General features: G+C 39.1%; 1 protein-coding gene across 3 annotated transcripts in view; it reads right to left on the bottom strand.

Moving 5' to 3' along the window:
* Positions 1 to 16,269, bottom strand: part of LOC150078191 (voltage-dependent calcium channel subunit alpha-2/delta-2-like) — a 663,667-nt gene that overhangs the window by 117,849 nt on the left and 529,549 nt on the right. For 2 of the 3 annotated variants that reach the window (XM_090384688.1, XM_090384689.1), the window contains one exon: positions 1,866 to 1,924. The exons of the other annotated variant lie outside the window; for it this stretch is intronic. In XM_090384688.1, coding sequence (XP_090240814.1) covers positions 1,866 to 1,924 — 59 coding nt within the window. The remainder of the gene's footprint in view (positions 1 to 1,865; positions 1,925 to 16,269) is intronic. 3 annotated transcript variants of the gene reach the window in all.

Here is a 16,269-nt window from a genome sequence, read left to right as displayed (position 1 = left end):
GGTTTTGTGAAATGTGAATTCACAAAACCATTTCATTATGTTTTTTTGAAATGTGATTAGGGTAAGTGGGACACAGAGCATGCACTTTTGGGGCAAGTGGGAAATAGGGTTTAAGCTATTAGGGCATATGAATTAGGGCAAGTGGGGTAATGCCGATCCCATCTGCCCCAGTACCTTATTTACTTTTACCTTCAAGAATTTCTCTTCTAATTTCCTCTCAGTTATCACAAAATTGTTGTGCTCCCTGTTAGAATTGCATACTTCTGGCAACCCATCCCTAAAAACCTTTTCATTGCGAATGTAGATCAACCATCAATTCAGTTTGTCAGCAACTTGAACAGGATAATCAACAGTTATAACATTTATACCTAGTGGGTCAATGTGACTCATCCCTTTCTTTAAGTGTTAACATAGTAAAGAAGTCTTTGGTACTTTTCTTTGCTGAAGACTTTGCATAATTTGCCTAACCTCCTTCATAACTTGATTGCAGACTAGTTTATATCTATTGTAGGCTTCTGTATCACCTGCTAATTTATATGCATTCCATGTATTTTTCTTCTCTGCCACTAGCCTCCTCAGTTCATCTGACATCCATTTAAGCCTCAGCCCTGAACAGTATCTCTTTGTTGGTTTAAAAAGCTTAGCTGCTTCTATTATTACTTCCCCGAATGCTTCCCATTTAGAATTTGCAGTTGTTAACATCATCAGTTGGTCCCACTGAACAGAATTTAAACTGTCTGAAACCATTGTAGTCACCTTTATGAAAGAAAAATTCTTCCCTTTACTTTTGAAAATAATTATGTCTTTAAATAGATCATACATCAATACAATATGATCACTACATCTAGTGATTCCTTTATCAGGAGTTTACTAATGCATAAAAAGTCACTGCTGATAGTCATGTCAAGAAGTTTGCTTTCTCTCATTGCTTCTCTAATATGCTATCATAAAAAAACAGTCAACCAACAAATCCAGAAAAGTCTTACTACTGTGTAAGAGACCAACCCACAGGTTCCACTCAATATCTGGAAAGTCAAAATCACACATTATAAGACATTCTGATTTACTAGCTCACTGTATTTATCTTATGGTGTGGTTATAATATCATTGAGTACAATATTTTTATATTATAACTGTTAATCCTCAACATTCTATGTTTCTATTAACAAGTTATTGTGTAATGGTTTTTAGTGAGTGAAAATCGGGCCAGGGAAGCAGCTATATAGTCAGCTAAAGAAAATTGTAATGAATGTTTATGTCCAATTAATAGAACATTACTTTAAGAAGTGAGGTCATGAAATTGTTGAATTAAATGGCGAATTTAATCGTGTCTTAAGACACGATTAAATTCGCCATTTAATTCGAATTACAGAGTGAAGAGAGAAGTAAAAACAAACAGGCATTACAGATCAGTTAAGAGGGTACTGTACGGAAATTTCACAAAAACAGCAGCTGCTCTTGGAGAAGTTCACACCTACTTTTTTGTTATAAAAGTACTACCATAAATCTTCTATGACAATGATGAATTACCTACGTTATCATGAGCAACAGTGTATCGTTTATTGCATGATCTTAGCTTTTTACAGTATATAATATCTAAGTCATAATATACAATAGATTTTATTATTTGAAATACAACACCAACAGACAATAAATGATGATTTAGACATTCTAAAATATATACTGGTGGTTAGCTCTTAGGAAAGTTTGATGTTATAGTAGACGTATGCAACTCTGAAATTGTTTTAGCCCAGGTAAAGTCGTGCAATTCATATGGAGATTTTTTAACTCAATTAACTGTGACATTATAGTCAAGTTCTCATTATTTTCAAGGTTGTACACTTTATACCTTATAAAACACTCACCAAGCAGCACCATCAAATAGCCATTTCAGGTTAAATGCGTGAAGAAGACTTTGAATTGGCTACAAAAAAAAAAAAAATAATAAAATAAATAAATAAATAAATAAAAATAGCTACATACATACATTTGACTACTTCACAAACAAACAAACAAAAAAAAATATAATAATCTATTTTCAATAACTAGAAGGTATTTCATACATCTTTACTCAAGGGATACTGTATTGCAGCAACAGATATTAGAACTGCATGCCATGATTTTGTTTAAGCTATCAACTTCTACAGCGATAGAAATGGAAGTTTGTTCCAGCAATCAACCACCTGTTGGCTAAAGGCAAACTTCTGCACATCTATTTAAGAATGGCTAATCTAAATTTTCATTGTTTAATTGGGAGTAATTTCAATGAGGCTATTCTTAATCAAATGTCTTAATTTTCAAGATTAAATTTCCTTAATTTCCCTCATCTTTACCAGTGAACAATATTTTGAATTTCTCATCTTTAATCTTAATCTGCCATCAGCGTTATATTTACAATAATTTTGCCAGCAAACTTAGGAAATGAACAGGAATTGCTCTAAGCAATTTCAGCTCAGTGTTTGATTTCCACTATTGGCACTTCTTGCCTCCAAAAATGGTTGCTCCTAACAAGTTTCCCCGTCAGGGGAACCTCTCTTAAACTGTTTTGTCTCCCTCAAATAGGTGCTCTGTTTTCAATCATGGTTTCCAAATAATACAGATTTTCATGTGCTCCATTCTGTCTTTTCCAGTGGTTTCTGTTAATTAACATTTATTGACTATAAAGGCTGGTTTGTTTGTTTGTTTGTTTGTTATTTGGTTTTTAGGAGCATTAGCAACTAAGGCCATATTGCTCCGGGATATGTGGTGGTCATTCCCTGACCTTTCCGCATCCTCTGTATTTGGTGGTGACAGGCTCGAACCCCAGTCTAATCAACAAGCATGTGCTATGCACTGCTGCTCCTTCCCACCTGGCTAAGGAGGCGCCATAAAGGCTGGAAGGTTCTAATCAAGTTCTTCAAGTTTACTCAAGATACTTTAATTTCCAGAGCAGAATGGAGATTATATCTTGCATTCAACCAGTGCATGTAATACATGCTTTATTTAATTAGCATAGAATTCCAATTTATGAGAGTGGCATTCCCTAATTTTTTTCCATTAGATTAAACATACACTATATTTGCAGCTTACCATAGTTTTTGCAATATAATATAAATTTTGCTGGAATCTTGCTATGCTATATAACTTCTACTGGGACACAGACATGAAGTATGTAAATTTTTTAAATGCATTATATTGATTATATTTCTTTTATTTTGGCAAAAAGTAGTGGCAGAAATAATAATATTATTATTATTATGGATCACACCGAGAACAGACAGGATGATCCCACATGATTGACCAGATATGGCCCTCAATGGTAAGAAGGAGCACTACTTCTGGTGGGTGCGGGATTTTTGTGCATGAGGCACTGTTAAAATAGAAGACCAAGCCCAGTACCAAGTGACTATGGATGGCCATTAGGGTCTCTTCGCCACCAGGGAGTGGCAGTGCAGGTGCTCCCTGGTGGCGAAGAGACCTGCCATACAGGTCTGTTTTGCAGAGGTTCTGCACAAATTCAGGTTATCAGGTGGAGATAGATGGAAGTCTAAGTGCTACCTTAAAAAAAAAAAAAAAAATGGTAAGAAGGAAAAGACTACCTACTTGATCAACACAGTAGTGCCTAACACAAGCAACCTCCAGAAAACCTACAAAGAAAAGATCAGGAAGCACACAGACCTTAGACAGGAAATTAAAGAGATGTGGCATAAGGAATAAGTAAAGACCCTCTCGATCACCGTGTCATCAAGGTGCCAAAGAGCCTACATAAGAGCCTTGCAGCAAAAGGGCTTCCCAGAGAATGCCGACAAGGAATTCTAAAAAATCGGAAAATCTGAAAACTGTATGGATAGTATGTATTATTCCTCAACCAATAATAATAGCTGGACATAACCACCCTGTGCTCCTGGTACCAGTACTCGTCACAGGGAAGGGGAACCCATAAGGAGAAGAAAGGAAATAATAATATTAATTTTTTTTTTTTTTTGACTGATGCTATATAAGTTTGCTTTCTTGCATCATGTGCCTTTGCTAATGCTAAAGGCAGAAGTCACGGCTGAGGCAGAGAGTGGCACCATCTTGTGTTGCTCCCAATAACTACTATGCACCACTGGATGCAAAAAGCCAAAGCTAAACAGGTCTACCTTTTTTTTTTTTTTTTATGTGAACCCCAAACACGAGAGGTATTAGAACCTATAGTACTTAGTACCGTGCTTGGGTTGGAGGTTGAGAAGATGAAAGAAGATATTTGTTGACATTGGACTTGAACTTCTGTAGATTGCGAGTGGAGAGACTCTGTTAGAGATGAATCATTAATTAACCTAACTGCCCTCTTCTGAATGGAATCAAGAAGCCTGAGAGAGGTTTTGGGGACACCACCCCAGTTGTGGGAACAATATTCCATGACAGGGCAGATTTGCGATTTATACAGAGTGAACAGCTGTTTGGAAGAAAAGTAACGGCGAGAGCGAAAGAGAAAACCAAGTTTTTTAGATGCAGAGAAAGCAATATTTGTAATGTGCTTGTGCCAAGAGAGATTAGAAGTCAGGGCAATCCCCAAAAGAGATATATCATTTTGCTTAGAAATTGGAGTGTCACTAAAGATAAGCATAGGAGCAGAAGAATCCTTTTTGGGAGATATAAGACAAGACTGAGTTTTAGAAGGGTTGAAATCAACTAATTTGTCTTTGCCCCACTGGAGAATTACATGAAGATCGACATTTAAGGAATTGGTAGCAGATTTTCAGGAAGTTGAAGCTGATTGAGCAGGACAAGGTTTCTCAAAATGGAAAGTGGAATGCAATGTGCTATCATCGGCAAAACTATGGATAGGATTTCCAGTCAATGGAAGAAGGTCATTAATATACAAGAGGAAAAGAGTGGACACACCGGCATTAGTGGAGAAGTTAGAAGACAGAGAGCCATCTACCATCACCATCAGTGAGCAATCGAACCAATTACTAAAAACAGTTGGCAAACCATAAAATGGAGCTTGTTTAGAAGACCTTTATACCAAACACGATCAAAAGCCTTTGAGATGTCAAGAGCAACTACTTGTGTTTCACCAAACCTTTCCATTGAATTAGTCCATAAATGGGTAACATAAGCCAGAATATTTGTGAAATGAATTAGGAAGTGCTTGGGAGGTTTAGATCTTTTTGCAGATAAGCTTGCTCTATTAGTTTGACAATTCATGGTGTATTCAATAGTAAGAAAAAGTGGGTGGGACATGCTGTATGAAGTAATGAAATTTTTGGATATGGCGTACACGTGGTAAGAATATACCCAGATCTTTGACATAATGTGGCCTCGACAATGTTCCCCGCATACACACTGCTCGGACTCCCTCCAGTCACTATGTGGCAGAGTAGAGGTAGCAAGATTATACACTAGCTGATCCGGAAGCCTCCTAGAGAGTTAATAATAGGTTTGGTGCGGTGTATCAAAAGCCTTCTCTATATCTATGGAAACCATTACTAGATGTTCATGCTTAATAAAGGCATTACGAATGGCAAATTCAGCCTTAACCATAAGATCCAGGCATGACCTGTTTTGACGAAAGCCATAACAGGTCATGACTATTGCTAATTAACTGTTCTGACTCAATGATCCAGACGAGTCTACAGTGGACAATTTTTTCTAGAATTTTGCTGAGGCAGCTTGAGAGGGATATTGGTCTATAGCTATGGGGATTGGTTGGATCTTTTCCAGGTTTTAGGAATGCCAAAACAGTAGAATGATGCCAAGAAGTTGGATAGACATTTTCTAGAAAAATACGATTGTAAAAGAGCAGAAGGAGATGCAAAGCTCTGTCATCAAGATGTTGTAGCATGACGTAATAGATTCTGTCTGGTCCGGCAGCACCATTGTGGGCTGTTCTGATAGCATGCAAGAGTTCGGAATACTGTAGGGGTTTGTTATACGGCAGAAGGAGAGCAGTTTGGAAGTTAACAGAGTGCTGTTCTGCAGTGTTTTTAATTCTCTGGAAAAGTGGAGTATAAGCTTCTGTCGCTGAGATTTCAGCAAATGTGTTGCCCAAAGCATTTGCGATATCTAAAGGACTAGATAGATCTTGCCCATTACAGGACAGAATTGGTGAAGGTTCGGTAGGAGACTTACCAGAAAGCTGTCTAATTTTTTTCCATATTATTTTGGTGTCAGTGTTTTTGTTAATGCTTGATGCAAAACAGATCCAGGATTCTTTCTTGGCTTGCCTTTGTATGAAGCGTGCTTTTGCCTTTGACTTCTTATAATTTATTAGATTGGGTGTTGTTGGATATTGCCGAAACAAATTCCAGGCTTTATTTTTTGCTTTTTTGGCTTTTGTGCATTGCTCATTCCACCAATAATTATAATGCTTACGAACCGAAGGATTTGATAGTGGTATTGTTTCTTTAGCCGCATTTAGGAGATGTGACGTGATGTATTGTGTCACATCATCAATAGGCTGGAGACGGATTTTTTCCTCATCAAAAGATATTGATGACCGGAATTTTGCCCAGTTTGCTCGGGCAAATTTCCATTCTCTACATGGTTGAGCTGGAGGAGCCTGTGCTATTAATAGGTTGCATACGATTGGGAAGTGATCACTACCCATTATATCATTTAAAACATACCACTCTCTATGGTCGGGACCAGTAATGGAGAACAAATGGAGAGATCTATGGCTGAGGTATGTCCATTTGGGAGCTGAACGTGAGTGTGTGTGCCAGTATTGAGTATAGTGAGGTTTGCTGCCTCTATTAGACTCTCAATGAGTCTACCTCGTCTATCTAATTTAGGATCGCCTCATAAGGGGTGGTGCCCGTTGAAGTCCCCTAACATACAAAGAGGTGGAGGTATAAGGAGATCTTCAAGATCTTTTAAACAGTAGGTACGGTTTGGCTGTAAGTAGATTGATACTAATGTTATTTCAATATGGAGCGTTATACGCACAGCAACAGCTTCTATGTCAGTTTGAAGTGGAATATGTTTAGTTGGGATCACTGAATTTATCAGGATTGCTACACCACCATGGGCAGCATTTGCTGTATTACGATCCCTTCGATAAAGGCAATAGTTCTTTATCGAAGGAGAAATTTGCAAAGTTAAGTAAGTTTCCTGAAGACAAAGGGCAACTGGAGAAAATCGATTTATTAGATCTTGGATATCGACTGTATTGCAACGAAAGCCTCTGCAGTTCCATTGTAAAATACAAGGCATTATTTGTGTTTAGTTGATGGAGCTGATTCTGACTGCTTTTTTAAAGTGATTGGTTTATGGCGTTCCAATTTGTGTTTGTCTTTTTTTTGGAAGACTGGCCGACCAGTGTCCATTTCTTCTTCTTCGGCATGGATCTCTAAAAGAGGATCTTCCTCTATAGATGTGCCATCTGTGTCCATGGTTGTGTCTCGAATATTTTTGATTATATTTGAATTTGTAATACATGGTGTGGTAGGACTCATTGAAGGAGGAGATTCTGCTGGTATTGTAAGAGGAGTATTATTTGCTTGGTCTGAGAGTTTGGGTTGTTGTTTACGTACATTTGGTTTTTCCTCAGAGAGGACAGTTCTAGCCCAATCTGAAATTGAAATATTAGTAGGAACTGTTACATTGGTTTGAGTAGAGACTGTTTGGTATTTTTTAACTGCATTAGCATAGGAAATATTTTTATTCATAGTAGGTGCCACTAGTCTTCTTGCTTCTGGGTAACTCACTTTGTTCTCGACCTCGTATTTTACAATTTGTTTCTCCGTTTTCCATTTTTCACAAGTTCTGGAATAGGCAGGATGATCACCTTTGCAATTTGGACAGGTCATTTTTGTAGTCGTACAGTCACTTTGTATGTGATCCGAGGAACCACAGTTGGGGCAGACAGGAACTCCTCTGCATACAGTTTGTGAGTGGCCATACTTTTGACATTTAAAACATCTTAAAGGATTGGGAATGTACGGACGGATACGGCAAAGTAAATAACCTGCTTTTACAGAGGAGGGTAAGTTGGGCGTATTGAACGTGAGAATAATGTTTCTGGTTGGGATAAGTTGATTATCTTTTTTAGTCATTATACGTTTGGCTTGAATTACATTTTGTCCCTGCAGCTCTTGGGTAATTTCTTCCTCTGTGACATTTAACAGGTCCCAACTGGATATGACACCCTTAGATGAATTTAGGGTTGCGTGAGGAGATACTTTTACCGGAATGCCCGCAAAGTTTGTTAACTGTAAGAGTTTCTCCGAATGCCTGTGGTTCGTAGTTTCCACTAGCAGGTCTCCTGATTGTAATCTCTTGACAGTCTTAGGGGATCCTGCAATACCTTCGAGATGTTTTTGTATTACGAAGGGAGACAGTTTGCTCATTGGCTGACTAGTAAGCGAGTGGAAAATTAAAAAGGATGGGCAGGGTTGCTCCATCTGATTAGTCTTCTGTCTCTTTGGATGATCATTTTCTAAGTCGTGATTGGGGTCATGAGTGTCTGTTCTTGAGCTCGAAGGCTCTAACGGTGGATAATTATTTTTATCCATAATGGCTCCTTTTCGCCCTGGGGGTTTCTCCTTACCGCCCAGGTTACCGGCCCCGCCACGGGGAGGCAGGAGCAGTGCCGCTTTATGGCCAAGCGTAGAGTTAGTTAGTACGGTTAGTAAATCTAAATTAAAGAAAAAGGTGATTTCCTTTTTCTGGGCTCTCTTCTTATTTCTTATAAGAGACTAGAGCTACTTAACAGAAAATTTAATAAATGCAAGAGAAAACAAAGGAAAACTTAGTCGCTGGGAAGAAAAACGGTCGATATACGCACAATAATCACTTGGCCACGGAAACGCTTGGCACCCGGGGCCCCCAGTACTAATGTACTTCTTCTCAGGATCACAGATTGGACTAACATCGAGCTGGAGGAGATTATGAGTTTTACCAGGATAATGATGACCAAGAGCTGCCAACACCACCTGAAGTTGGCCATCGAGAGACTAATAAAGAAGGTGATTAAGAACCTGCAGGATTACTTCCAGGTAAACACGGCATCAATCTATCAGGCCATAAGAATGCTAGACAAATGGTACACAATGCTCAACCTCAACAAGGAGACTACACCACACTCACAGAAAGATGGGCAAAGAAGACACTCCATGGCTGGCATTACAATGACCTCCATCAAGACTACATAGATAAGATGGCTTCCAATGCTTGGCTCACATGGAATGCTCTTCCGTGAGAATGAAGGATTCATGCTCATCATCCAAGACCGTAATCAACACCAGGAACCATAGGAATACATCGCCAAGGACCCTGGAGTACCAGATGACACATCATAAATGCCATCTGGACTCAGAAACAATTCAGCACATCACCATGGGATGCAGGGAGATCATCCAGACAGGGTACACTCACAGCAGGTCGTCAGGATAATATATCAGAAACTAGTGCAAAAATACATGCCGATCAAGCAAAGTTTACCATATTACAAGTATGAGCTTCAGACCATACTATATACCTCTACTCACAGACTATACATTAGAAACTAGTGCAAAAATACATGCCGATCAAGCAAAGTTTCCCATATTACAAGTACGAGCTTCAGGCCATACTATATACCTCTACTCACAGACTATACTGGGACTGTGCCATTATAACAGACAAGATGATTCTCCACAACATACCAGACATAACCCTTATCGAGAAGAAGGAAATGACTACCTATCTGATTGATATAGTTGTGGTCAACACCATCAACCAAGCATACAGGGAAAGATCAGTAAGTAGTCAGATCTAAGACAGGATGTCAAAGAAATGTGGCATATGGGACAAGTAATGACAATCCCGATCACTGCATCAACCACCGGCATGGTGCCAAAGAGCTACCATAAGAACCTAACAGCAACAGACTTTCTAGAGACTTACATGGAACTCCTCTAGAAAGGTGTGATTCTGAACACTTGTAAGACAGTACAAGAGCTCCTTGATGAACAGTAATAATAACCGGACACAACCAACCACCCCATGCAATTAATACCAGTATCTGTCATAGGGTGGAAAAAATCCCATAAAGGAAAAAATATTTTATAATAACACTATCGTGGAGGGGTGGTAACTGAAACTGTCAGGGACATTCAGAGTAAATGTGATGCAGTTATGCTGATAACTTCCTTCAAAGGTTCATGTCTTGCAAGTCAGATTTATAAACTACAGATTTTAAGTATCTCCCAAAGGAAGTAGTCTATTGGAGATAATGCAAGCACTGACTTATTTGGATATAAAATGTAAAATTTTATAGTGCATATAAAATTTTTGATTATGCAGCTTGCTGACTTCTACCACATATATGAAGAAGGACCAACTCCACCTTCTCCCTACATGTATGTTCACCTCTGAATTACCTGCAACAATAAGTAACTAATATTACTAGATTAACTGTACTATATACCTTTGCAGTGTGTTCATTATTTTTTATGGCAATGCAAACACAAGAGGTTACTGAAACCTACAATACTCTAGTACCATGAATTGTTTGAGAAGCCACAACAAACTCGGTAGCAAGGGATCTTATGTTTTGTAGGTTATAATTTTCAGGAAATACAGAGGAACATTGGTCCAGAGAACAGAAGTAGAATAAATGATTGATTGATCTGTTTATTACTGAAGAAACCATATAGCACACATTACAAGTTTTTTAGATGCAGAGAAAGCAATATTTGTAATGTGCTTGTGCCAAGAGAGATTAGAAGTCAGGGCAATCCCCAAAAGAGATATATCATTTTGCTTGGAAATTGGAGTGTCACTAAAGATAAGCATAGGAGCAGAAGAATCCTTTTTGGGAGATATAAGACAAGACTGAGTTTTAGAAGGGTTGAAATCAACTAATTTGTCTTTGCCCCACTGGAGAATTACATGAAGATCGACATTTAAGGAATTGGTAGCAGATTTTCAGGAAGTTGAAGCTGATTGAGCAGGACAAGGTTTCTCAAAATGGAAAGTGGAATGCAATGTGCTATCATCGGCAAAACTATGGATAGGATTTCCAGTCAATGGAAGAAGGTCATTAATATACAAGAGGAAAAGAGTGGGGGAAAGAACTGAACCTTGGGAGACACCGGCATTAGTGGAGAAGTTAGAAGACAGAGAGCCATCTACCATCACCATCAGTGAGCAATCGAACCAATTACTAAAAACAGTTGGCAAACCATAAAATGGAGCTTGTTTAGAAGACCTTTATACCAAACACGATCAAAAGCCTTTGAGATGTCAAGAGCAACTACTTGTGTTTCACCAAACCTTTCCATTGAATTAGTCCATAAATGGGTAACATAAGCCAGAATATTTGTGAAATGAATTAGGAAGTGCTTGGGAGGTTTAGATCTTTTTGCAGATAAGCTTGCTCTATTAGTTTGACAATTCATGGTGTATTCAATAGTAAGAAAAAGTGGGTGGGACATGCTGTATGAAGTAATGAAATTTTTGGATATGGCGTACACGTGGTAAGAATATACCCAGATCTTTGACATAATGTGGCCTCGACAATGTTCCCCGCATACACACTGCTCGGACTCCCTCCAGTCACTATGTGGCAGAGTAGAGGTAGCAAGATTATACACTAGCTGATCCGGAAGCCTCCTAAAGAGTTAATAATAGGTTTGGTGCGGTGTACTAACTAGCGGCCGGCCTGCAAACACTGTTTTAGAGCTGTACCCTCGAAATGTAAGGAATATTGGATCTCGCCACGACATTCATCATAACCTCAAAAGTCATCAATGATACTGCATGATGGAAGAGATAGGGAAGGGTTGACTGGAACGTAGCTCTAGAGACTAAACATGGGTTCCACCACTTCAAGCCTCCAATAAGCAAAGTGGTCGTATTTCACCGGTTGATAGTCATCTACCACCTAGTACTGCCTGGTAACATAGAGGGGCAGCGTTCCTCCATGTGGTGTGGGCGCCACACCTCGACCCCTGCTTATGTTGGTTCACACCTGGGTGGTCATCCACCATGTACTTGTGCATGGAGGTTATACCCAGGATTACTAACAGTCCCACCATCATGAAGGTGAAAGCAGAGGATTTGGCTATCACAGACCGTCCGGACTTCACCGAAATTAGGTCCACTTGACTTGAGTGTCGCCCGAATATCAGTTCCATCAGCGTTTTAGACTCCCAGGTAGCAAGTATAGCTTGTCTGGCATATCTGAGAGAATGCCTGTGACAACCTCAAGGACCTCCATAGCTGGATGAAGATGAGAAGTAGAAATACTGAACATGCTGCGAGTGTGGTGCAGGATAAAGTCACTCACGTTCAGGCCTCAGGCAGAGGAGTCGATTCAAAGAGTGGGAGACAGTCACCAGTGGAGGTCTCATATGGCTGTAACAAGTGAAGGACAAGACCACCCAGCCCAACCAACTGGCAGTATTTCCTGTGTAAATGCACTAGTGACCACCGAGGAAGAAAATTGGAAATGGAGCATAAAAACAAATATGTTCACCATGAAGGATACTACAAAGTAATGAAACTAGAGCAAGGCACAACAATGTACAGGATGAAACTACACACCAAGTGGTTGGAACGGTTCCTGACTGTTCATGTCACCAAACAGCGAATAGCAAACCAGAGACAGACCATCGTCATGAAGAACCTGATAGCTCCTGCAATCTTGAAAAAAAAATCAAGCAGGATGTGAGCAATCAATTACAAAGAATAATGAATATGGACACAATGGAACCAGAACTGGAGGAGGAACAGCAAGTATAAGGACTACAACCCAGAGCAGCAGTGAAAAATCGCACTCAAAGAGATAGAAGAAATAAAGACAGAAAGATGGGCAAAGAAGGCACTCCATGGCAGATACTACAATGACTTCCATCAAGTCTACATAGATAAGATGGCTTCTAATGTTTGGTTCATGAACAGGAAGCTCTTCTCCGAGACAGAAGGCTCCATGCTCGCCATCCAAGACTAGGTAATGAACACCAGGAAATACATCACCAAGGACCCCAGAGTGATAGATTATTCATGGGAATGATGCCACATGGCACCAGAAACAATCCAACACATCACCATAGGATGAAGGGATCCAGACGGTACATTCACAGACACGACCAGGTCGCCAGGATAATACATCAGAAACTAGAGAAAAAATACCAGTTTATCAAAGAAAGTTCACCATATTACAAGTTTGTTTGTTTGTTTGTTTTAGTTTTTTATGGCGCATTAGCATCTAAGGCTATAACCATATTACAAGTATGAACCCCAGGCAGCACTAGAGACCACTACTCACAAACTGTACTGGGACTGTGCTATAATAATGGACAAGATGATCCCGTACAACAGACCAGACATAACCTTCATCGACAAGAAGGAAAGGGCTACATAACTGATTGACACAATGGTGCCAAACACCAGCAAACTTCAGAAAACCTACAAGGCAAAGATCAGGAAGCATACAGACCTAAGACAGAAAGTTAAAGAAATGTGGCATATGGAACAAACAATGACCATTCCCAATCACTGTGTCAACCAGCGGCATGGTGCTAAAGAGACTTCATAAAAACTTAGTAGCAATAGGCCTCCCAGAGAACATTTGCATGGAACTCCAGAAAGCCAAAATCCCAAACATCTGCACAATAGTAAGAGAGTTCTTGAATGACCAACAGTAATAATAACAATAACTGTAACCGGACACACCCAACACCCTATGTATTTGGTACTAGAACCCATCACAGGGCAGAAAAAATCTCATAAAAGGAGAATACATTTTATAATAATAATAATAAAGATACCACAAGCCTGGAAAAGTACAGCCAATCACTTGCCTCCCAACAATGTACAAGATCCTAATCAGGCACATAACTAAGAGGATATCAGAAAACCTGGAAAGCCATAACGTCATGGCTGAGCAGAAAAAAAGGGATGTAAGCAGATGAGCAAAGGATGCATGGAGCAATTGACCATTAATGCTACAGTTATGGGGAGCAAGACTACAAGAAGCACTGCAACCTATACACAACCTACATCGACTACCACAAGGCCTTCAATTCCATGCCCAATCACTGGTTGCTAGAGACACTGAAGAGCTACAAATTCAAACTGACACTGACACTTCCTAGAGGCAACCGTGTCTGGTTACTATTATTATTGTTATTATTACTGTTGGTTGAGGAATTCTCTTACTATCCTACAGGTGTTAAAGATCATGGCTTTCAGGAGGAGTTCCACGTAAGTGTTCTCTGGAAGGCCTATTGCTGCTAGGTTCTTATGGCAAAATGGAGGGCTACTATCAAGGTTGAGAACATCACGACCATACATATAGCTATCAGAAGGGGAATCTTCCAGGAAGCTGCCCTGAGCCCACTATGGTTCTGTCTAGCACTCAACCCACTGTCCACCATGCTCAATAACAGCAAGTACAGATATACCCTAAAAGAAGGGATTATTATCAATTAGCACCTCTTTAGCACTGTCTGTTGCAATTTACAGTAATTCTTAAGGTATAATAATGTTTAATTTACATTTTTATTAATCAAAACTATGTTTCATGCTTACTCTGCTACCTACTACAAATACATATTATCAATACAATCATTCTTATATTCTTGCAAAAACTAGAATGTTATCACTCCTGCTGATACTGTAGTTGAGTTGCTTCTGGTAATTTCACTCTAATGAAACAAATCTCTCAATCAAACCCTGATGTCATCAGTAAACTAAAATTTAGTGGTTTGGAATGATGGGTCTTTACATCTTGAGTTAATTTCCTATACACAGATAATACATATTTAAGTACAGTGAAACTTCTCCTAACGGACACCTCTTTAACGGACATCTCTCTACAATGGACATTTTCAAATTCCCCAACTCTCCTCTATTGGTTTTAATGTGTTTTCAGCTTCTGTCTAGCGGACATTCTCTGTAACAGATGCAGACTGGCAATCTGCACTGTTTCGTTTAGATTAGCACTTAATTTGATCTCCCAATAACGGACAGCGGGCGAGCTCACGGCCCTTTTTCTAGGAACATTTCTTCCACGTATTGCCTCAATCGTGTGTTTATTTTCTATTTCCGATTCTCTGAATTTTATCAAGGGTTACGTCGCGGTTCTAAACCCTTTTTGAAGAATTTTAAGGCACACGTAAAACTTCTGATGAATTCGGTGTGTGCAGGGTGGGGATTTTGTCGGCCTTTCGCTTTTGAGTTTGAGTTTTCAGTTTTGTTCAGTGTCGTGTGAAGTGCCCGTCTTCTCGTAAACATTTAACTTTAAAAGATAAAGTCGAACTCATTAATGCGTATGATCGGCAAAAAAATAGTGTTCGCAATCTCGCTGCAAAATTCAAAATCGAGACGACGCAGGTAAGCGACATCCTAAAGAAAAAAAATGAACTACTCAAACAATTTTGGCAATACATAAATGATCAGGTTCAAAAATCATTCCCGAAAACTGTTGGACTTCAAATTTGTCGCATACGTGCTAAAAAAATTCCCATTAATGGGCCTATTAATAGGGAAAAGGCTTTAGAGGTTGCGAAATCTATGGGATTAAATGAGTTCAAAGCTTCTGTGGGATGGCTAGACAAGTTCAAAACTCGGCATAAAATTTCTTGGAAAACCGTAAGTGGTGAAGGTGGATCTGTTGATACTGGGGTTGTAACAGAGTGGACCATCAAATTGGAAGATTTATGTTGTGATTTTGAAGCTAAGGATATTTACAACTGTGACAAAACAGGGTTGTTTTTTAAAGCTCTTCCTGAAAAAACAATGAGTCTAAAAAACGAAAAGTGCCAGGGCGGAAAAATTTCTAAGGAACACTTGACTGTACTATTGCGTACAAATATGCTGGGAGACTTTGAACAACCTCTTGTTATAGGAAAACCACAAAATCCTCACTGTTTCAAGGGCATAAAGTTGAATCTTTTGAATGTTCACTAGAAGTCTAATAAAAAAGCGTGGATGACATGAGATATCATGAGCGAATGGATAAGTCACTTTAACCAAAACATGATTCGTCAAAACAGAAAAATTATTCTTTTCATGGATAATGCTGCATCTCACTCGCACATTGAATTGTCCAACATTCAAATCGGTTTTCTGCCACCAAACACATCTGCAGAGTGTCAGCCCTTGGATCTAGGGATAATAAAAATTTTTAAACTTCACTACAGAAAACGTGTTTTAAGACATCACATTGCAAACATGAACAATGTAACATGTGCGAGTGACCTTGCAAAGACACTCAGCATCCTAGATGTGATTCAGTGGATTTTCTCTTCAGTAAACGCAATTAGAAAACAAACTGTAGTGAACTGTTTTGTAAAGTCTGGCTTCTCAAATGCA

This window comes from Mastigoproctus giganteus, chromosome 11 (genome assembly GCF_048544385.1).
Source record: "Mastigoproctus giganteus isolate SK-2022 chromosome 11, ASM4854438v1, whole genome shotgun sequence".
NCBI classification, from domain to species: domain Eukaryota; kingdom Metazoa; phylum Arthropoda; class Arachnida; order Uropygi; family Thelyphonidae; genus Mastigoproctus; species Mastigoproctus giganteus.
Note: the sequence above shows the minus strand (reverse complement) of the source record. Positions and strands in the feature narration are given on the sequence as shown.